Genomic DNA, 22,792 nt, shown 5'->3' with positions numbered 1-22,792 from the left:
AAACTGTTTTTGACATGGAACTGCATCGAAAAGCGGATTTTGATATTTAGTCTGGCATCCAGCAGAGTGAAGGTTTTTATCATTCTCATAATACCCTGCACCATATTAAATCTATCAGGATGCTCAAAAAAGCACCCTCTAATGCGATATATCTGTCAGCTGTTAGTGGAGATGAGATGCATATGTTTTTTATTATTATAATGAGCGATTACGAGGTTGAATTTACCCGTCTTCACCGCGTACAAATCCAAATACGCAGCATTTTGAAACAGCGGCGCATGTAGCTGCTCATCACCTGCAGGGGGCAGCAGAAGCTCCACCACGGCCATCGACGAAGAAAACGTAAACAGGAACTGGAAGAATCGGCTGCAGGTCTGCAACACTGCACGTTTCTTGTCATAGTTTTTAGTCACCTCAGGATCAAACTAATTCGTGAATTGTTAAATAGCTATTTATTTTTAATCGTAAACAACGTGGCCAAAGTTAACGTCAGAATCATTGTTTTGTTCGAATATATGTGTGTGGATGAGTGGTAGCTGGGTGACAGACGATGGTAGTAGTTCATGAAAATAGATGGAGTAGGTGGTGTGAAAGGGGTGGAGATGGTTGACAGGGATGATCCGCGACAGAAATACATGAGTGCTGTTGAAGGCAGAAAGCAGAGTTAGAAGTGAGTATCAGCTCATGCGGAGAAGTGTGAGGACAAATGGTTTGGACAGGGGACATGTTGGCTGAAAAATGTTTGAGATGGCTACAAAAGAAGGACAGCAAAACATTGAGACAATCCTGTATGTTGTATATGCGGACATAGAGCAGGCGACAAGCTGAGCTAAATACAAATAATAGTTAGATTATCTAAAGTCAGCATTGGCGTGTGTGTGTCCCCTCACATTGATAAATACATGACAGAAATCCAAGCATGTCTAAATAATGAGGGATCATTGAGTTGAACATTAATAAAGCACAATCCGAAAATCTGCTTTCTAGGCAGAAGACCATCGATTCTCAACACAAAACCCAAATAATCCTCGCAGATTGTACGGATGTAGGTTTGAGCAAGATGCTAATCTCATAAATTATGCATCTATTGCTTTGAATTATGATTATTATGATCATATAATCTTTAAAAAAAGACCTTGGTGCGTCTCTAAACTGCTCTGTTTAATTCGACCATTCCATTTTAAGCTGTTCAAAATTATAATCACATACCGTTAGCCAAGCAGCTTTAATCTCAGAGGTTGCAGCAGTTACTGATCAGAACGGATCACCAGTGACCACTGGAGACAGATGTCCCTAGTTTTTGTTCTCTCTTCTTTTTGCAGGATTGTTGGTTGGAAATCATTGATCCTGAAAGTCATTATGAAGAGCTGACTGAGAAATCAGAAATCAATGAGCAAGACTGCTAACTGTTAAAGATTGATTTCAACAAGGGAACTTGCTGAGCTACTGCTACAGTACTTCTGTTCTCTCCTGCAGGGGTCCAGGATGGCTGGTAGACGGGCACTCAAAGCCATTCTAATTGACCTCAGTGGAACTTTGCACATTGAAGACACAGCGGTGCCCGGAGCACAGGAGGCTCTCAACAGGTCTGAATGTCTTGCAGCAGCAAATCATTTCTCATAATGCCAAGGTGTCTGGGTGCCAGAGCTATAACAATATACAAAGGTCTTGTTGTTTGTTAAGTTTTTGGGTTGTTGAGGTTTCATGAAACAGTGTCCTAATTTTCAGACACCACTAGATGACACTGTCTGTCGTGCAATGTTTGTCTGTTTCATCTTGCCAGCAAAACTGTTTCATGATACCACATCTACACACACATCCAACTTCATGTATTGTTGCATCATTGCAAAGAAGGATACCTCTCGATCTAGGCTTCATGTGATGTTGCACTCTGACTCTAAATCCCATTTTTATAATGATGTTCTCAGATTGCGGCAGGAGTCAGTAGCTGTAAAGTTTGTGACCAACACGACGAAGGAGAGCAAGAGGAATCTACTTGAACGACTACAGAAACTTAACTTTGACATCCAGGTGTTTGTGACGCAAAGGCCTTAAATGTGACTTTTATCAGGGATTAGACGTGAATATCTTTATCTCACACGCAGGAGAAGGAAATCTTCACATCACTGACTGCAGCCAGGGATCTGATTGAGCAGAAGAAACACAGACCTTTGCTGCTGGTGGACGATGGTGCTCTGGAAGACTTCACCGGTATCCTGGCAAAACATTCTATCCTTGTGTTTGCACACAAATGTGTGTTCCTAATTTGAGAAGCCATAACTTTCTAGAAGGGACATTTTCAATTCTGCATCTGCTGCTCTGAAATCACATGTATCCCGGTTCAGAATTTCCAGGACAAATGTAATTTAGCCAGACAGTGGGTTGACCATGTTACATCAGGAGTGTATCTGTTGCTGGAGCTTAAAGTGCTGCTGTATATTATGTCAAATCTCAAGCCATTTATAAAAGACAGCATAAACTGATGTCGTGTGCTGGATGTGACTGCCAGGCTTTGCGAAGTCAGAAATGTTTCCCGTACAAGCACATTTGTGCTGAATTACAAAAATGACTGGTCTGTCATTGACAAAATATATGAATTTTTGCTGGCTGTGCTCTACCCTTCGCAACACACACAACTCTGTATTAAAGAGCTTCAACTGCTGAAAGACCCACTGCTACTGTTTGATTGAGCCGTAAATATTGATGTTAAAATCATCCAGTTTGGCATTAAATGTACCAACAAAACACAAAATGCTTTGAACTGAGGAAAACACATTTATACATGTGCACTATTGAAAACCAGTAAAACCCTTTCTTCTCTGCAGGTATGGACACTACAGAACCAAATGCTGTTGTAATTGGACTCGCTCCAGATCACTTCAACTACCGAACTCTGAACAAGGCTTTTAAGTATGAGAGTTCAGAACCATCAAGTTTTTTTTACTGTTTACTGTTAAAATGTATTTATATTTAATGTGTGTGTGTTTAGCATATCTATCCTAGTTGGGTCCAGTGTTGTTGGGCACTTGTGGGATGCGACAAGATTGAGCCTCAATTTGAGGATTCATGAGGGTTTAAGTTTGGTTCAGAGTCCTGGTTAAAGTAAGCCATTTGTTTTTGATGGTTAGGTTTAGGGTGAGATAGTGTTGTCGTCGAGACCATAGCAACCGAGACATTATCGAGTCTGGAACATTATGAGACCAAGAGAAGGCCGAGATATTTGGAGCTCAAGACCATGACACAACCAAGATATTTGGAGCTCAAGACCATGACACAACCAAGATATTTGGAGCTCAAGACCATGACACAACCAAGATATTTGGAGCTCAAGACCATGACACAACCAAGATATTTGGAGCTCAAGACCATGACACAACCAAGATATTTGGGGGATCAAGACTGAGACGAGACCAAGACTGTATATATAAAATAAGGAGTCTCAAACTGACCCAAAAAAGAGCCATAGTGGGTGCAGGCACATATTGCTTAGAATCCTTTGACCAGTTATGACAGTTTTCTCTGTCAGTCTCGACCGGTCTTAAACAGAAATGCCGGTCCGGCCAGTCCGAGACCGAGACAAGACTGAGTTAAAATTCATACCGAGATCGGTACAACAATATTGGGACCAGAGGCTGGGGAAAGCATTATGCCAATGAGTGGTCCCCACAAAGATGGTGTGTGTGTGTGTGTGTGTGTGTGTGCGTGCGTGCGTGCGTGTGTGAGTGAGTTGAGGTTTGCAAACTATTTGACTTTGGAAACTATTTAATTTCTATTTCCATGTAGTTTCCTCATTGTTGCTATTAACTTTCAACTGTCATTGGACTGTTGTTATTGTACAAAACAAAATGAAAGGTTGTTTTCAGTTTAAGAGAGAAAAAGAAAAAATACGCTTTTTTAAAATCACATTATCCATTGGGTGTAATTCGGGGCCTGCTGTATTCATCCCATTCTTCAAACAAACAAAGATGCCTCTGGTCAGGTGTAATTTCACTCAAGTTAGTTTTGTGTTTCTCCTTAGAATGATTCTGGATGGTGCTCCACTCATTGCCATCCATAAGGCTCGCTACTACAAGAGGAAGGACGGCTTGGCCCTGGGCCCTGGGCCCTTTATAACAGGACTGGAGTACGCAACAGACTGTCAAGCTACAGTGGTGGGGAAGCCTGAGAAGACTTTTTTCACTCAGGTAAAGATCCCAGAAGGTACTGGACTGGTATTACTGTATTATTTTTTACACTCCATTTATAATGATTTACCTCAAAGTTTTCTTTCTTTTTTTAAAATTATTCATTCAGGCGCTTGCAGATTTGGGGTGCAGTCCGAATGAAGCAATTATGATCGGTGATGTAAGCATCTACACTTCTGGTCTTTCATATGATGCAAATAAAAGCATGATGGTATTAGTCCAAATAGTCTTCAAAGTATGAAAGGTGGCTTTTTAGTCTATCGTCCAGTAGTTCATATATTATTATTATACCAAGAAAATATAAAATTTTTACTCACAAAAGTTACTGTAGTCGAAGAAAAAAAATTAAATTATGATGGGAATGATAATGCTAACCTAAGATGTACTGCATATACAAAAGTACATTTATTGAAATGTGTACATTGTTTGTTTACTTGCTTATTTCACATTGATTTGATGGGACAGGAGAGTTCACTGGAGTTTCTAAATAAAAAACAACAAGAATGCTTATTTTATCGTATTTTGTTACCCTGTAGGATGCAAGAGATGATGTGGGTGGGGCTCAGAATGCTGGAATGTTGGGCATCCTAGTCAGAACTGGTGAGGTGAACGGTTTTAAAAACAATATAAAAATGATTGGAAAAAATGCTTTGTAATACATCATTTGAATTACATGTGAATACAAGTATTTCATCTCTTTTTAGGGAAGTACAGAGAAGGAGATGAAGACAAAATCAACCCTCCTCCTCACGTGACGTGTGACAGCTTTCCTGCTGCTGTCGAACACATTCTGAAAAATCTGCTTTGACAACGTATGAACGGTTCACTCCAGAGTCTTGAAAAATTGTGAGCTTGAAGGGAGCAGGACGTCAAACACAGATCATCTGCCACTGTACATTTAAGTGTTTCCCATGGGTGTTTAAGCCTTGAACGAATAGTAAAACAGGAGTATTATTTGTTTTTGTGGTGAATTTATTTGCTCAAATAATACTGTTTGGAAGTACACAAAGACCCTGGCATCAACAATGAGAATAGGTAGATGTACTGTTTAGGTTCTGTACTTCAATTTATATTCATCTATTCAACAGTGAAAAACTATCAGACAGAACCTACAAATGTGCATAAAACTTCTTTCTTCAACTCGTCACCATGAAAACACTTTGCACAAGGTATTCGCTTTAGACAAGTTGTCCATGTTAGACTGACTCGTATTCTTTCTCCCAGGCCACGTACCTGTCCATCAGGTTTCGTGCAGATGGTTTGGTGTGTGTGATGACTTCCAAAAAGTCTACAGAGGTCACAGTCTCTAAATGGATGGCTGGCATGTGAGTCATTGCTGCAGACAACAACACTTTAACAGTGAGAACTGAAGTTATTGCGTACGTCACCATGCCTGTGTGTATGCATCCTACCATGGTCATGTGACTCCAGGGCACAGAAGATCTTGCGTACAGGTCTCATGGCAGCTTCTTTACATACAAGTCGGATGTCTGACCCCGAGTAACCCTCCATTTCCTGAAATCACATGCATAAGATAAGAATTCACTTACAATTAAGAACATTCCTCTATTTTCCTTTCCTCTATTGACGCTTTTTCTTGAGCCACTTCTCACAGTGGTGACTAAAAGATCAATGCCACAAGAGTGGAGATGTAAGTTCACATCAGATCTGTGAACTTCTGTTCTGTCGTCTTTCAGTGATGATGCGCTAGTGCCACCTTCATTGTGCAAACACTGATGCATCATCCTAAATGTACACCTTTAGGTACCTTAGCTAGCATTTCATAGTCGAGCTCGGTCCGCAGCTTCAGATGTCCTCTGGGGTTTAGAGGTGGAAGCCAATGAGCAATCATGGCTTGGCGTGCAGGCCAAGAGGGGAGACCAACCAGGATTCTCTTCTCTAATCGTCGAAGCATTGCATGGTCCAACTCCCTGATGGAGAAATGAGTCAGTTGATAGTAACAAACTGAGTCTTTTATTAAAGACTCAGAAACAAAAAGAAAAAAAATACATTTCCTTCCCTTCCCATCACTTCACCTGGACATGTCCTAACCCTCCCAAATGTAACAATAACACATGCGCTGCAGCCATACAGTCATTGACAGTAGGTACGTTAAAGTTTACCACGGCAAATTGGAGGCTGCTAGTACAAACACTAGGTCGTCTGATTTGGCAAGTCCATCCATTTGAACCAGCAGCTCCGTCTTCATCCTGCGACTTCCCTCATGCTCACCTCTGAAAACAGAGTATGAACGTACAGCGATAATAATAATAATCATAATTATTGTTCAAAATTAGCATTTCATTCCAACGTTAGTGTTTGTATACAATGCAAGACAGTTTAATCACTTCAGACCTAAGCTTTTAACTGGGCTTCTTGGATGTGAAAGGGCGAAACAGAAGTAAGAACTAGGTCACTTTTGCAAATAAATTAAAAAAAATAATAATGACAACAATAATAATAACATGACAATGATAATAATTAAAACATTGTTATTACTATTACCATCAATGTTACTACAATTCTGTTTCTACTTTTACATTACTACTTCTAAAAGTGTGTCATATTTTGATGCCTTACGAAAATAGAGAATTATGCGTAAAAACAGACTGATTCTGATCATTTATTTGGTAAATGTTCCTGTCATAGAACTCTGGCTTTCTGTTGTTGTTTAGTTAGTTCAGGATATGTCAACCATATGGTGATATACAGCTATAGAACTGACCCTGCAGTGGTCCCTCTCTGAGCCATGACCGACTCCAGCTCATCCAGAAAGATGGTGGATGGAGCATGATACCTGGCCAGCTCAAACAGCACCTAGGGAAAATGGAGAACATCAATCACAGACAGTGGACTTCGAGCATACAAACCATACCCGCACGAGCTTCTCTGAGTCTCCTCTCCACTTGCTGACGATACTTGAGGCTGAGATGTTAAAGAAGGTCGTCTTACATTCTGTTGCTACTGCCTTGGCTAGCATGGTCTTGCCCGTACCTACGCACATTAAACCTATCAGAGAGTGAAGTCAGTGTAACAAGTTGGTAGACAATTCTTGAGCACCTACCCGGTGGGCCATAGAGAAGCAAACCCTTCCATGGAGACAGGATCCCCGTGAAAAGCTGTGGATACTGTGCGAAAGTCCAGCCAGAGAAAGGATGGAAAATGAATAAAGAGATGAAAGGCAATACTCTGAATAACAAAGAAAAAGTTATTTCAATCCAAATCAAGAGGCGAGCTCTGCAAGTATTATGTATGATGTATGACCGAGTCGTCTGCAAATACCACGTGTCATAAATTAGGCTGAATCTGAGGTGATAAACAGACGCCGCGTCAAATCACCACGCTGACCTTTTACCCCAAAGGATGAATAATCATGGAAACGTTCAGGGATTATGGGAACAGGGCTGGCGAGGTTATTCAATAAAACCGAGCGGCAGAATACCAGATAGACGCATCCGTCCTCATATCGGTGTGAAATGTCAAGAGGATGCAGACGACCTGATTTGCTGTCATCATATCCATCAGCGATGTCTGGGTGGTGATGATGATGATGATGATGATGGAAGTGTTTTGGCTGTGTTGGCCTGCTTTACGTCTGTGAAGCCGTACGCGCCTGCCTGGCAGTTTAGGTGCGGCTTCCCATCCATCTGTGTATGTGTTACCATATTATCCCTGATATGGATTTAATGTCAGCCTAACTGCCTGGCCCGGCCACCCTTCTCCCCTTTAAGCCTTTTAAAGGAGATGTATTCAGAATCGAAGACAGGCGGCTGGTACTGAAATACCAGCGTGCCTTGGAAGCGGGCAAACCTTAATGGGATAGACGATGGCCTCCTTGACTAATCGCTTTGCATCCTCCAGGCCGATGATGTCCTCCCAGCGCACATTGGGGCTGTGCAAATAGATGTCCTTTAGGATCGAAAACACACACAGAGGATTCGCATTAGCACAGACCTCTGCTAGGGAGACAGAGAACATACACCTTTTTTAATAGAACATATCAATTCTTCCACGGCCACTGCCACTCCTCAAGTAGTCTTTGATGACCTCTGGTGGACAATAGTGGCCATTGTCGAGATGTAAAGTTGCAATGACAACACTGACAGAACAAACATTACAAAGACTGTGTGCATTTACTTTTGTACGTTATATGTGAACGTGTGTTTGTGTTGTGTTGTGTCTGTTACCCTGCTGATAATGGCAGCCAATTCCTTCATGTCCCCACTCAGCCCTGGAAATCCACTAAGAGGCTTCAAGAGACGCTCCTGCGATAAACACAGCACAACCATCATTGTTTGCCACTTATTTCAAGCCTGCGTTTTCCAAAATGTGGATTTCTGTACCATGTGTTCAAAGTCGCTGCTGCTTCCTCGTCTGTCACGTATCTGGCATGACAATGACAATGAGAGTAAACATTTTAAAAGACCCGATATGGGAAACATTAGTGTCTTGACAATAATAATATCACAATGACATACATTACAATTGGAAAAATTTAAATTTGAATTTGTATGATTGATGTATTTAAAAAAAAAATCGACCTTTCTGTTGATTGTTGCATCTCCAGCTGCGCCGTTCTTGATGGACGAAACGTTGAGGCCAAAGTCAGATGAATCAGCAGAAACAGCCGACATGTTTTCCTGGGTCATCAGCAATAATAACATCACTATTTGCTGAAGCATTTCAGCAGCAACAGTATGGAACCTTTAAACATGAACATGTGCCAACCTTTTTGACTTCACTTCCTACAATCGTCCTTTGATTTTGGTTGATTTTGGGAAGAGGCTTCACAACTGAGCAAACACTCCTGAAAGACAGTAAACTGGATTGCAAAAGAAACGCTTCGCTCTTGAGCACCACACCGAACCTCTGCTAGTCAGCCCGACGTGATGTCATTGAAGAATTGAGCTCTCACCTTTTTACGCCAGCGCTTTTCCCACATCTGCCGTCACCTGAAGATCAAACGCTAAAGACATATGAGAAAAGAGAAACACGGCATCATCACAGAGATTAGCAGCCACACACCTGCCTCTGCTGTCCTCCTGATAAGTTTGGGATACTTCTGGAACTTGATGTAGTGGTAACTCTCATATTCCATCAGCACCATCTCTAGATCAATATTATCACAGACCTCGAACCTTCTCACACCCTCATTCATCTCCTGATCCAAGGCCAAGGCTGCAGCCACATACCTGATAGGAGAGAGAAACTGGCTTTACGTTCACACCCAACACGCTGAAGGGTGAAATTCAGTAATCATTCTGCCAAAGAACGATCTTTTTAAAAAAATATTTTGCTGTGTTCTGTGGTGATCTAGTGTTTTGAATGGCGCTTTATTTTTATTTTTAATTTATACATAAATACATATACATAAAATTAAATACTGCCTTAATATGTACATGTTTAAACCCAAAGACGCAAAACAGTAAAAAAAACATTTTTGCATTAAAAAAAAACATTTAAAAATACTCCACAAGATCACATCGGACATTTCTTTAGTCTTTGTTTTGTTTACGTAAAGGCCGCCGCAAATGCAGAAGGGAAATAATATGTTCATAAATAGACGCAAACTAACATGTCAGCCCAACGCCGCAGGGAGACTAAGCTGTGGCATGAAGTGATGAAGCGGAGGTCGCAGTGAACAACGGTACCCAGTTTTCTGAGGGATCAGTTACGTTCATGAAATGCACATCATCATTGCCCGTGCAAGGGAGGTAGGTATCACAGGTTGTATATTGTTTGCATGATACCAACCCCTGCCCTAGTAGATGGTGATAGATGAGGATCAGGAGACTTTTTCTTCGCATGTCTGACCTCTGCTCGTCCTGTTTTGGAAGAGAAAGAGAAATATGTGAATACATTAAAAAAAAAAAAAAACTGAAAAAAATGTTTTAAATAATATATACAGTGAAATTTGACCCATTTAATGTTTAACTTTGAACAGTTATGTTCAGGGTGCATTACGAGATGCAGGTATGCGATTTTGAACTGAGTTTGAAATACAGCCGATAGAGGGCGACAAACTACGTTTATTTGTCTGGAAACCATGGTAACCTGTGGACGCTGATATGCGAGCTACAATTAAATAATAGTTTCGTACAGGTTCTTTAAGCATTCAGCTGGCGACGTGCAGATGCTGCGGCACTTAACACTCGAAAATGAGCATTTTACCGAGTAATTCTTTGAAGCAACGGTCGGGAGAAATACACGGGTAGCAGATCAAATGAAAACAAGGTACAAAACTTCAAACTCACCGCTTCTCTGGCTTGATGAGACACTTTAATCGACTGGTATGACAATTCCATCTTATATCGAATTGCTCTATTTGTTTTAATAATTCTCCGAGCGTGCCGTAAAAGTAATCCAGCAGGGTTTGTTTACCCCGAGGGTCTGTCGTAAACATCTGCCGTATTCTGTTGTGATGTGTCGAAATAACGTAAATCTTTTATGGTGAGAACTATTTGAATTAAACATTTCAAACGTTCTCTGTCGTATTACTTAAAATGTAAAACGACAAATTGGCTGCCAATGTATTTTTATTTATTTATTTATTTTTAATATGATTCTTTTTTGTTTCCTCATGGTCTAAAGATATGTTGTCATTTGTCCTGACATTTCAAAGATCTAAGTTGCTCATAAAACACAGTCAAAATCTCCTAATAAAGCCAGACTGTTTGGTTCAAAGTTGGTGTTTGACCAATAGATATTTATATTCAGAAAGATAGAACTCATTCAGCAGACTTCTGTCCAAGAGGAAATGATTGAGGATATAAAATTCAACTTTAGTAGAAGAGCAGTCTTGCAATCTGCAAATCTCAGCATGCTAACATCCGTTCTCAAGTGAATTTGCTAAATCAGCCCAGATTCCATTCTACATTAATCCCCAAACTTTGCTGTTTTTCATTGGACTACTTGCAATGCAGAACGTTATCAACACTGTGAAAGGAACTGCACTTGGGGTGGCAGACTTTCTCACACCAGTGCTAAAGGAATCCAAATTTAAAGAAACCGGAGTCATCACACCAGAGGAGTTTGTGGTAGCTGGAGATCACATGGTTTACCATTGTCCAACATGGAACTGGGCCACAGGGGAAGAAGCCAAAGTGAAGCCTTACTTGCCACCGAACAAACAGTTTCTCCTGACACGAAATGTCCCCAGTTACTTGCGATGCAAACAGATGGAGTACTCGGAGGAGCTGGGTGCGATGGTGGAGGAGGACGACGGAGATGGCGGCTGGGTGGACACCTACCACAATGCAGATTTGTTGGGAGTCTCAAGTGCTGTGCGAGACATTTCTCTGGACAACAAGGACCAAGAGAGCGCTGCTGAGGAATGCTGCGCTGGAACGGAAGAGGACGATGGAGAGGCCGCTGATATGGAAGAATTTGAAAAAGACGGATTACTGGAATCAGATGAGGACACCTTCGATACCAGTAAAATGGTGGCATCCAAAGGAAAGCCCGTTACTAAAGACATCGTCCTCCAGACGAGGACATATGATCTGTACATTACTTACGATAAATACTACCAGACGCCCAGACTCTGGCTCTTTGGATACGACGAAGACAGAAACCCACTGAGTGTCGAGCAGATGTACGAGGACATCAGCCAGGACCACGTGAAGAAGACGGTCACTGTGGAGAACCACCCCCACCTCCCGCCACCGGCCATGTGCTCCGTCCACCCTTGCAGACATGCTGAAGTCATGAAGAAGATCATCGAGACTGTCACAGACGGAGGTCGGGAACTTGGAGTGCATCTGTATCTCACCATTTTCCTCAAATTTTTCCAAGCCATCATTCCCACCATTGAGTACGACTACACCAGGCACTTCAAGATGTAGCTCTCACTGAAGCACATGATTATCCCCAGAGTAGTATCAACGAATATCACGACCATCTGCTCACAACACATATACATCTCATTCATAACAAATTATATATATAAAAAAACTGTTCCAAGGCAATGAAGCTCAAGGGAATACTCATGAGACATTCAGACAGTAGCTATATTACATACAGCATCTTCGGCCTCATCACAGCTATTTCCTTCACAACTATTTATTGCAACCATGAATCTCATTTGTTGCTCCTGGTATTTCCATCAAGACTGACTGAGAGAGTTAGGATAGGATTCTTTGCATGCCACCGTACATAAAGCCAAGAAGTGTGAGATTGAATACGTTATTTATTGTGAATCCAATGCCATGTAACTATGACAGACGCGTACACACATGCATTCTAAATACATTACTGGTTGACAATTTTCAAATACTTTTATCTGTCAATCGTTCGAAGTATATTTCCGACGCATGCAAAGATAAAATAAACGTTCTTCTCGACACACCCCAAGCTATGTGAGTTCTTTTCAACGTCCTTGAAATCTATTTTTGCCTGATGCAGGTGTGGCGATAAAAACATGGATGATTTTTGTTGGGTCGTTGATGAGCAAATTGTTGGTCAAGAGTCCAATTTTTGCTCAACAGTGGGAATGGAAGTAAAACTTAACCTGGTCCAACATTCCCTTTTTGATTCTGAACTATTCATTGTGATGCACCATGAATTATAATCTTGTGTTCAAGATTAAAGCTACGTGTCAACATTAAAGGAGAAAGTCAACATAAAAGAGATGTCGAATGAGGCGGATGCAAGGTGGTGTCCACCTGTGTAGGGAGATGGCATAACTTACTGTATATAAGAATCAAGATCCAATTCATAGTTAAAGTAAGGAATTGCTCCTGCAGTTCCTGTGCGCTGAAGTCGATAAAGTATGAAACAATATGTGACGATCAGAATGGGTGCAGGATCAGTGTTTGACCATGAAAACATGGGATCACATCACAAAGGCCAGACATCCTAATATTCAAAAGGTTTGTGAATATGTACGCTTACTATATTCTATTAGAGGTAATTGATTTTGATTTGTTGTATACCAAGATATTTTCACAGTTTAATTATAACTAAGCCTTTCAGTCCAGCAGTATATTAATGTTTATATGCAGAGATGATGAGCAAAATTTTTGCAAACCAATGTACAAGTCTGTACTTCATTTATATTTGAAGGGCAAAAAAAAAAAATTCTCTGCAGATAGCGAGCTCCTTGGCGGATGTTGGAGATGAAGCAGCATCAATACAGCACAGAGGTCAGTGTCTTGTCTGTGAATGCAAATGTGAAACCTGCATTTATATACACTGTGTCTCTTGCAGAAGATGATCATGAGACAGTTCATGCTCCTGCGGCAACAGGGTCACGTCTCCGATTATGTGTCTGTTGAAGACATGAAGTCATGGCTGCTAGCCAGCACTAGCTTTCAGGAAGAGTGAGTCAATTTCTTCACGAGAATCAAAATCTAATGAATGATTTGTTTCTTCATGTTGTTATTATTATTATTGTTGTTGTTGTTGTTGTTGTTGTTGTATTTTAAACAATACCATAACTCACACAAATCTCTCCTTTATAAAGGTTTGACAAAACAGTGGAGTTGGAAACCAAAGACATCCATCCAGATGAGGAGGTGAAGAACAGGAATTCAAATGTTATGCAAATACACATACATATGCCACGGTTGCAGAGATTCTCTCTTTTGTTAACAGCTGGTTGCTTATTTCCATCTAGCTTTCAGGATTACACATTCCTCAGATAAAGATATGCTCCAGTTCTTTCTCCAAATCAGCCATTCCTGGCAGAAACTGGAATAAATAGGTCCCCAATCCAGAGTTGAAATGTATTCTTACTGGTGGCCTTTGCATGGTAATGCAAATCTAGACAGTTAAATAATCCTCATTTACTATGTAAAACAATAGTTTGATGCCTTTTTTTTGTGGAAAGCAGGATTTGGGACGGTGGAGAGAGGTAGGTACCGCATTCATTCCAAGCAGGGAAATTTGAGACTGGCAGTAGTATGCAATACAAAAAATGTTTAGCAGCTTTTTATTTATTTATTTAATTTATTTTTATTAAAATGTCCCTAAGTCAGTGTGATCTTTTTCAGTTATTATTCAAGGGAGGCAAATTGTCTCACAAGCAAATTTATGAGCTTCATCTTCCTTGGGACACATTTTCATGATGGATTTCAAATTTACAATTGAGAGTAAAGACCACGCACTTGAGAGTCTGTAAGGTTATATCTTCACTGTAAACAAGTCATTGATGAAAAGGTGAAGTGAACTATGCTGCATTTGCTACCAGTCTCAGGCCACTGCTTGGAAATACAACTGTGTACACAGCTCCCCAAATTAAACAGTCAATTAAATCCAGTCCATCTTCTCTAACTCATCAATACCCATCGAGATGTTGAAATATTTATATTCTATGAATAGACTGCGACTAATAGATAATTATATGTAAACACAATGCGGGAAATAGTTTCTATAACTGTTAGTAAATCTGACACAATTATTCATTGAATTGATCTTTGTGCTTGCTTCTTCTGCTGGTGTTTTATTGATGCAGACCCGGGACAAACACATTGATTTTACACACACAGGTGCTGACCTCGGGGAAGAGGCAATGTCTGGATCAGATCGAACTGGAACTCCAGGAGGAACTTGAAAAAGAAAATATTCTCTCAGATCTGTACAAGAGGAAGGTCAGGGGGAGTGGGCAGCTTGCGTCCATCACCCAACTTCTGTGTGGCTTGTGTATTTGTTAGAGTTATTGAGTTGATTTTGTGTTTTCGCTGATACTATATTCATGCAGCTCAGACTGGTACTGAATGTCTCTGTCGTTAAGTTTGTTTGCATGCAATGCAATTCCCCATGCATCCAGGGACATTATTTCCCTCACAAATCCTCAAGATCCCCTTATAAAATTGCCTTTGACAACAAAGGAATAACTGCTTTGTGTGTCAAAAGATGTTCCTCAAATCAAATCCCAGACCTTCATGTCAAGTTCCTTCAATGTTTGATCTGCACATCCTTCCAGTCATTTTGGTCGCGGCAAATATGTTATTCAGTGAAACCATACTGCTGCTTCTAATTTCTCTGTTCTGATCTTAAAGGTTACCCTTGAAGGACATGCACTTTTCCTCTCTACGGTTCGTCCCAAAACTGAGCACGATGTCAAAACTGGCCTCAAGAATTTGTCAAAAAGTCTACTGGACTTCTTCACCGGCTCTCACATTGATAGCATTCATTACCTGACACTAATATTTGATTCCCTGGTGCCCGAGGTGGTGGAAAAAGTCCTCGACCATCTCCTGGATAAGTTTGCTCCAATGCCATCTGTGGACCCCTCCCAAAGCCAGAGTCTATACGTAGATGCTGAAACCAGACTCAATCTTTCAGTGGAAAACAGAGTGGAGGCAGCCAGCGTTGAGATCGGGAAGCTCTTATCCGATAAATTAGCCTACTCATTCGACCTGGTTACGGATTCAAACAAGACAGAGATGGAGAATATCTGCACTTCTGCAGCTGTCTCCATGGTCCAACAGACTCACAAAAACATTGAGAACCTCTCACAAACATACGACTTGATGGACTTTGACGAAAGCTTCTTCATCGCCAGGGAAGGTGTCATCAGCGCTATTCAGGACATGGAAGAATGTGCACTACGTGAGGCCTATAACTCTTTTCTCAATGACTCAGATTCTGTGACAACAGACGATCCAGGAGATTATGAGAGTGTTGCGACTGCGATGACTGGTAGGATCGAATTTGTTGGTTTGTAACGCAGACCGCATGCTGTAACTACTTCAACACTTATCTTCTAGATTCTCTCAAAGACAAGAAGTCAGGAAAAGTGGGGAAATTCTTTCGCAGAGTGTGGAAAAAATTAAAGCAAAAACCGACAGATGACACGTAAAAGGAGCAGCTTTTGAATCAACCTTCTAATTGTACATTTTTAACAATTTATAAGTCAATAACAAATAAAAACAAGCTCTAAAATACTTATTCTCAGGTGTCTATTTTTTTTTTAAGTAGTAAGTAGTAATAATACAAAGACTTGTGCAATGCAAAATGAAAAAACGAAGCAGAAAGAAAATAAAATTGTTTGAGACAAACTAACCTGGCACCAACTTACACTGCACCCCATTCAATTTTCCCTTTTATTTGTTACTCTAGTGTACATGCTTTGTAAGACCAGTATGCTAAGCTTCCTCCACAGGTCTATTATAGTCATTGGTTCTTTCAGCTTGCTTCATGAAAAGCTTCTCATATTAAACAGACAAGCTGTTCATCAAAACCCCAGATACATATCCACATCCAGAGGTTCTCTCGTGATTCTGCCTCAGCTAACTGTGGGACAATGGCGAGCGCAGTCAACTTAAGTGGGACTTGGTGGACAGGTGCCAGTGGACTGACCTCAAAAAATTTGTTCTCCAACCATACACTTCTACAATCAAATTTAAGTCCACAACATGCAGTTCGTGGTTCCATGACATTCTCAAAAATGTGGCCATCCTCTATTGCATTATGAACGTTTCTCTTGTTTATACTGTATATGTTTCTATTTAGCCTCATCAGCAAAAATTGAACTTGTGCGTTTACTGTCTTGGAACCGCTTGGTTCACATACTGTATGTAATAATACATGTAACAATGTAATTACTCTCACATCTTTCTCCATGTTTTTGTCCCTGTTATGGGTCTGTTTCCCCTTAATAAGGTTTGTATTGTCAAAACACAGTACAAATATAGACTCAGATCATCATCAAAAATATATTTTATTTCTTCCACATCATCACTACCAGATTTTCTTTACAGTAAAATGCACACAACAGCAATGATTAGTGTATTTGTGTACTTTCACGTCCATTTGAAATGAACCACTCACCTTTGGCCTGAAAGACAAACATGGTGTGTCATGGATGAGCTCAGTTTTAGAGTCAGATCTGAATTTAAATTGTTCTTTTGATGACCTGTGCTACTGTATGTGCATGGTCCTCTAATCAGATTCCACAGTGGGACAACGGACAAGAAACAAGAGTTAATCTCACGAGGAGGTAGCAATTACAGACGAATGAATTTCAACAACAGTCCTCTGAATGTTGTAGCAGTCAGGGGATGACAGACAAAACAGCACTTAGTGGGTAATCTACGAATAGTTCCGTAGCAGTCAGAGACTTATTTTTTGTATACACTTGGGTTTTTAGTACTTTAATGACATGTAGACAATTTAAAAAAAGCAGCAACACTTTAAATTCTCCATCACTCTTCCAGAGGTTGGCAGTGTGCGCGTGACTACAAACCAAACCTCAGCGTTACTAATTCCATGCGCAATGTCTTTCAGCCTCCAGCTTCAGAACACTCCTGACTCAGTGAAATAGGTTCCGGCCTCTAAAAGCAAGGCTTTTGCGTAAACACGGAAAATGTAGAACATAGTTACAAAGTCCTGAGTGCTAAACAGGGTGTCTGCCAAAGCGAAACCCAGAGTAGACGGGATGAATCCCTGGCCATACTCCACCATCCAAGTCCCAGCGCTCCATTGGACGGAAGTGGCCTCCCCTATGGTGTGCACGATAACGTCCCCTGCAGGTGGAATGATGGTGACCTTTAAAAAGTGAGGTGCTTACTTAAGTATTACCACAGCGCCGTACCAGGATAGTAGAGTTCACTCTTTGTTGTTCCCTCTTTCCACTGTCTGAAGGTTCCTGAGATGATGGTGTCAGAAATCTCTGCCCAATACCGACCTGGAAAACACAACTTTAAACTATAACAGTGCACTATGGTTTACATATGGTTTCATACACCTTCTCTGCACCAGGTGTAAATAAAAGCCTCTTTCTTATCTCCTCCAAGAAAAACCAAGACGTCCTCACCTGAGTGTCCTCCAGTGTCTACCGCAGTTCCAAAGAGCAACAGATACTCTGTAAGTGAGGCGTGGAGAACACACATGGAACCCATCCAACCTCCAGCATTGACAAACACCCACTGCAGGTCTTCATCAGGCAGGATGTGACCAGGATACCTAAATTCAAAAATATGATTTTTTTCAGAGGCTGCCATGAGTACAGTAGTAAGATATGCTGAACACGCGATGTCAGTGGTGCAATGCTTGTGCGATATCAACATGAACAATAAGACATCTGATGATGGACAATATATATATTATGTTATTTAAACCAGAAGTGTCAATACTTTCATTGGGTGTTCGTATTAATAGTAGTCTGGTTTTTGAATAGATCATACATAAGAAGCAAAATAATAAAAAAATGGTTTCACTTTGGTTTCACCCACGACAGATTAACCTTTGCCCATCAATTTCCTGCGCAAATAATTAATCTACATGACTGATGATAAAAATACTTTACAACACTCAAGATGAAATTATGGCCTGGTAAACGTGACAGCGTTACCCCTGGTCATATGTTATTTCATGTGCCTTCACATAGCTCTAAGCAAATAATGACATATTCGCACATCTACCACTTATTAATAACATTCAACATGGTCAACAATTAAAGGTGTTATTACCTTTTCCTAAGCTCCACTACCACTTTGGCGAAGGCTTGGTCATGATCTTGTCCTGTGTAGATCAAAATGGGATTTTAGAAAAACAACTGACACATCTGAACAGAGAATAATATACGCGACTGCGGAAAACGATGTAACATTACCTGCATACTGTTTAGCTAACTTGGCGACGTCTTCCTTGTTAAAAACATACTCTTTGGTTGCCAACCAATGTTGCAATAGCAAAACAACCAGCGCCGAAGTGACCGCAACTATGAATAATCTCAAGATGACTTTAAAAACATGCATTATGGATGTAAAACAGGACAAGAATCTGCAGCATGTGTCAACTCAGACGCGCAGCGTGGGGTCGCTTCTGTGCTCGTTTCTGGTCAGGCGGGGGCGGGGTATATGTTCTAAACCAATCACACACCACATTGAAATGACAGTTGGTGGTTGCCAGATAAAATGAAATCCCCCTTGAACTGTTTTGTAATTCTTCTGACTATACGCGCTCAAAATGTGTAATTGTTTCAAACCAAAACCAATAAAAACACAGATCATCTCATTTTAGTGCGTGACTGCATATATACCTTTTGAGGAATTAATTTCATGTGTTAAACTTTTTTCTGGTTTAGCTGGCGCCCCTCATACAGGAAGTGGTGGTCAGGAGTTATGCTTGTAGCAAACAGAGAAGTAGATGGACTGACATATTAACTTGATATTTTATGTAAAATTTTCATCATGAGTGCTAAAGACGAGGGGCGCTTCGATCCAAAAGGTATGATGTTAAAGCAGACTTTCCACCTTTGCATTCTTCTCCATATTTTCACAAACTGCTCTTTAGTTTCTGGAGTCACAGTTAACCGTTATTGAACGTTTCTGCCGTTTCATATAAATTGTCTTTTGCAAATTTAATTCACATGCAAATTATTAATAAATGGCATCATTTGGCATCATCTTTTGTGTTTTAATTTTTGTTTGTGAATTATTTCGCCAGTTTGCATCTTCAATCATAGTTGGTTATAACAACAAGAAACCATTGAAAATAAAATAGCTTTGCAAATAAGTTACCATTTTTTTCTAACAATTTATTGTAACATTCAGTGTAAACAAGTAGTCATTGCACTCAGTTTCAATGAGTCTCTTTGTCCTTTTGTTTTGTTCTCATTTTTTGTATTTCAAGTTGTAGTTCTCATGAGTCATTGACATTTGGGCTTCTCTCCCAGAACACCAGCACCTGCGTTACAACCCCCTGAGGGACACCTGGGTCCTCGTGTCAGCCCACCGCATGAAAAGACCATGGGCCGGCCAGATTGAAAAACCGCCTGAGGAACTGATACCCCGATCTGACCCCAATAATCCGCTCTGTCCAGGGAATGTACGCGCAAATGGAATGGTAGGGACCAAAGTTTTTGTTTATTCATTCTTTTAAAAGACTGTGTTCGTCAACAAAGCTCATTTTCAATAGTGATTTATTTTTATAATCAATGTCTGCAGAAAAACCCTGAATATGATGGTACTTTTGTGTTTGAAAACGACTTCCCTGCTCTTCAGCCAGATGCTCCAGATCCAGGTAAGAGTGTGGAAAAAAAAAAAAAAAAAAAAAATATATAAATATATATATATATATATATATATATATATATATATATATATATATATATATATATATATATATATATATATATATATATAAACTGTTAATGTTGCTACTGCCTTGCTGTTTCAGGTCCAGATCAACACCCACTGTTCCAGTCAAAACCGGCTAGAGGTGTTTGGTAAGTATAGTGAAGATGAGCTTGTACTTCGGTACCGGTTGTGCATAAATAACGTTAGACACTGAATAAGTGACGTAAAATTATTGACGCGATGTGAAAATGTTTTTTCTTTTCTACCACTAGATGGCAGCGTTGGCACACGTTATCTGAATTGCTTTCCTGAAATTTCTAATACAGCGCAAGACTTTTAAAACTCCTTATGGTAGACAAGTGAAGAGCAAATAATAGTTGGAGATTAAAAAGTGTTTGCTGGACCACTCTCATACAGTGGTCCAGTAGATTTGACCGTGAACTCTTCGCCCTTTTATCATACAGACCCAAGCCAAAGAACACAGAGACTTCCGAACTTTAGGTGTTACGAATACATATTAAACTTTATTGCATTGTTAAAGAGGCAGTTGCTCAGTTGATTGTTGTCAGCACACAAAGAAACAATACTGTACTGATCATGATTTCTGAAATGAGGTGTAAACGCTTTCAGAGATTTGTATTTATGGATAGATTTGCCATCTTTGAGGATGTTAACTTCAGCTGTTTGGACAAGCAACTGACTTACTGTATGTGTGCCATGCCACTGCTTGTATTGTTGTAGCCCTTTTTCAAGCTTAAAAAAATACAAAATCAAAAATGTATTCATTATTGTATGCTTTTATGGCCGTTATTCTGTTTTTCATCGCTTCTAAATAATTATGGTAAATAACAATATCTGTACGTTTGTGACTGAGAACCCACTGAAATTGAGAGCTTTACCTTTTGACCAATGACCTCATGATCCTCACGACTGTGAACAGAGCATAGATCCGTCTATCTCCATTTTTCCCTCACTGGAAAACTGTTCATATACGTATCCATTCATTCCGAAATCAATAATCATTTATGTTGACGACCTGCATTGAGCTGGTCCAGAAAGTGATTTGTTCTGTATTTGTAATGAACCCTGGATGCACCATGGTGCTGGCAGCTCTGTATGTGTCTTATTGAGTGAAAAACCATCATCCTTTGTCTGCACTTGCCAATATTAGTTGTCAGGTAGACCCAGAACTGGAGACGGAGGAGGACGGACTCCTTATTAGAGAGAGAGAAAGAGAGAGAGAGAGAGAGAGCGAAAGCTGGTGTAGAGCTGCCAGCATGCAAGAACTGGCTTTCCACCTCGTGTGCACTGATAACTCCAGCTTGATTTTTACTTTAATAAAGCCTGGGCATGAGATGTTAGTTTCACACAAACATGTTTACTTCACAATGTGTCTAAGCTCAACTGTTTTCTGAGGAATACTTCCAATATCAAAGAATGCTATGAAATAATATGTAAAATACATGGAAACATGTATTTGCCTCAGTGAACATTGAGGCAAAACAATGCAAAAATATTCTATATTATATATACATTCTCAAGACATTGTTTTTTTAAACCAGCTTGAAATGCTGTGTTTTACATTGATAGATTGTTGTAGGGCTACAAAACACTGCTGAATCTCTGTGCCTGTGATGTTTCAACTGAAAAAAAAAAATCAATCACCAAAACATTTAAAGAAGTTTGTTGAACTCCCGTCTCTAGTTAAGATATTTGTTACGTAGTCAAGTCACGTTGAAAGCATGTAATGTCTCACCAAGAAGTCCGTCAGTGCTGTTACTAATCCAGTGCATAATTGATTCCATAATCCTTTGCGGGTTACAGCTTTCGTGATGTCAGTTCTAACGACATAGTGAGATCTATAGGAAAAAGAAATTTGGTCATACTGAATGTTTTCTTTAGGTATAATATTTTTTGTTTTAAAAGTTAATTGGAAATAGATAAACAAAATTGTTTCCCACCTTAATACGTGTTTCATAAAACGATGGATGTGGCCCCGAGATAAACATTAAACAACTCTTATTTTTTCTTTGACCAAAAGGCATTTTTCCAAAAAAGCATGTTTCCAGTTCTCATTACAGTATTAAAGCATGAATTGTGATTGATGACATGGAATAGGGTCACATGGGGACCCCAATTTGAACTCTGCCATATACACCATCCGATGTACCATCTGTGGGTACCACTGGGCCTGAAAAAAAAAAGATATAATAAATATAAACACATGATGCCAACTATCTCAATGCTTCTAGCTTTTCATGGTGGAACCAACCTATCCACGTTGGTGAAAGTGCAAACATGCTGAAACCAAATGTATTTCGATTCTGTCTTTACAATTGTTACTTGATGTACGCAGTCATAATGTTTACACCTCTGTCTTTGCTAAGAGGACGTATGCATGCAGCTGCTTGAACCAGAGCTTGTTGCCTGGCAGCAACATAGAGAACCAATTACTGTGCTGACAAAAACTGACTATATGGGTTTTAGGGGTTTAGGTTGTGGGGGATTTAGCCCAGATAGGAAAAGGCACGAGGTGGCAGCATTTGAAAAGAGTCCTGCCCTCACCCATTTAGTTTTTTTTAT

At 40.1% G+C, this 22,792-nt stretch overlaps 6 protein-coding genes across 9 annotated transcripts in view; 4 read left to right on the top strand and 2 right to left on the bottom strand.

Annotated features, from left to right (window-relative positions):
• Positions 1-294: 294 nt before the first annotated feature.
• Positions 295-5,127, top strand: hdhd2 (haloacid dehalogenase-like hydrolase domain containing 2). Of its 3 annotated transcripts, none has more exons than XM_053848652.1 (9): positions 295-372; positions 1,477-1,586; positions 1,929-2,031; positions 2,106-2,211; positions 2,826-2,910; positions 4,019-4,184; positions 4,294-4,344; positions 4,721-4,784; positions 4,889-5,127. In XM_053848652.1, the coding sequence occupies exons 2-9, from the start codon at positions 1,486-1,488 to the stop codon at positions 4,990-4,992; spliced, it is 780 nt and encodes a 259-aa protein (XP_053704627.1). In that variant the 5' UTR covers positions 295-372; positions 1,477-1,485; the 3' UTR covers positions 4,993-5,127. The 3 variants fall into 3 exon arrangements, with proteins under 3 accessions (XP_053704627.1, XP_053704642.1, XP_053704637.1); XM_053848662.1 differs by lacking the exon at positions 295-372 and adding an exon at positions 387-670; XM_053848667.1 differs by lacking the exon at positions 4,721-4,784 and having other exon boundaries at positions 4,889-5,083.
• katnal2 (katanin p60 subunit A-like 2) lies at positions 4,552-10,950 on the bottom strand. Its single transcript, XM_053848605.1, has 16 exons — positions 10,439-10,950; positions 9,939-10,009; positions 9,210-9,376; positions 9,100-9,136; positions 8,913-8,991; positions 8,726-8,824; positions 8,528-8,569; positions 8,372-8,449; positions 7,995-8,093; positions 7,249-7,312; positions 7,060-7,178; positions 6,910-7,001; positions 6,308-6,418; positions 5,953-6,115; positions 5,597-5,699; positions 4,552-5,520 (listed from the first exon to the last, which is right to left on the bottom strand). Exons 1-16 carry the CDS (start codon positions 10,487-10,489, stop codon positions 5,381-5,383), a joined length of 1,515 nt encoding a protein of 504 aa, XP_053704580.1. The 5' UTR covers positions 10,490-10,950; the 3' UTR covers positions 4,552-5,380.
• Positions 10,891-12,518, top strand: LOC128749241 (ubiquitin-like-conjugating enzyme ATG3). The gene has a single exon (XM_053848639.1). The coding sequence runs from the start codon at positions 11,102-11,104 to the stop codon at positions 12,026-12,028; it is 927 nt and encodes a 308-aa protein (XP_053704614.1). The 5' UTR covers positions 10,891-11,101; the 3' UTR covers positions 12,029-12,518.
• A 253-nt stretch (positions 12,519-12,771) lies between these two features.
• LOC128749230 (uncharacterized) lies at positions 12,772-16,129 on the top strand. 2 transcript variants are annotated; one of them, XM_053848617.1, is made up of 7 exons: positions 12,772-13,054; positions 13,273-13,327; positions 13,392-13,504; positions 13,648-13,699; positions 14,672-14,773; positions 15,185-15,827; positions 15,896-16,129. In XM_053848617.1, the coding sequence occupies exons 2-7, from the start codon at positions 13,292-13,294 to the stop codon at positions 15,985-15,987; spliced, it is 1,038 nt and encodes a 345-aa protein (XP_053704592.1). In that variant the 5' UTR covers positions 12,772-13,054; positions 13,273-13,291; the 3' UTR covers positions 15,988-16,129. The 2 variants fall into 2 exon arrangements, with proteins under 2 accessions (XP_053704592.1, XP_053704602.1); XM_053848627.1 differs by having other exon boundaries at positions 13,248-13,327.
• Positions 16,130-16,842: 713 nt separating this feature from the next.
• Positions 16,843-18,950, bottom strand: sigmar1 (sigma non-opioid intracellular receptor 1). The gene is made up of 5 exons (XM_053846701.1): positions 18,742-18,950; positions 18,599-18,650; positions 17,944-18,092; positions 17,722-17,814; positions 16,843-17,653 (listed from the first exon to the last, which is right to left on the bottom strand). The coding sequence occupies exons 1-5, from the start codon at positions 18,884-18,886 to the stop codon at positions 17,424-17,426; spliced, it is 669 nt and encodes a 222-aa protein (XP_053702676.1). The 5' UTR covers positions 18,887-18,950; the 3' UTR covers positions 16,843-17,423.
• A 292-nt stretch (positions 18,951-19,242) lies between these two features.
• The window catches only part of galt (galactose-1-phosphate uridylyltransferase), a 29,655-nt gene continuing 26,105 nt past the window's right edge, over positions 19,243-22,792 (top strand). The window contains exons 1-4 of the mRNA XM_053853807.1: positions 19,243-19,358; positions 19,807-19,976; positions 20,078-20,153; positions 20,310-20,358. Coding sequence (XP_053709782.1) covers positions 19,322-19,358; positions 19,807-19,976; positions 20,078-20,153; positions 20,310-20,358 — 332 coding nt within the window. The 5' untranslated portion in view covers positions 19,243-19,321. The remainder of the gene's footprint in view (positions 19,359-19,806; positions 19,977-20,077; positions 20,154-20,309; positions 20,359-22,792) is intronic.

This window comes from Synchiropus splendidus, chromosome 1, assembly GCF_027744825.2.
Source record: "Synchiropus splendidus isolate RoL2022-P1 chromosome 1, RoL_Sspl_1.0, whole genome shotgun sequence".
NCBI classification, from domain to species: domain Eukaryota; kingdom Metazoa; phylum Chordata; class Actinopteri; order Syngnathiformes; family Callionymidae; genus Synchiropus; species Synchiropus splendidus.
Note: the sequence above shows the minus strand (reverse complement) of the source record. Positions and strands in the feature narration are given on the sequence as shown.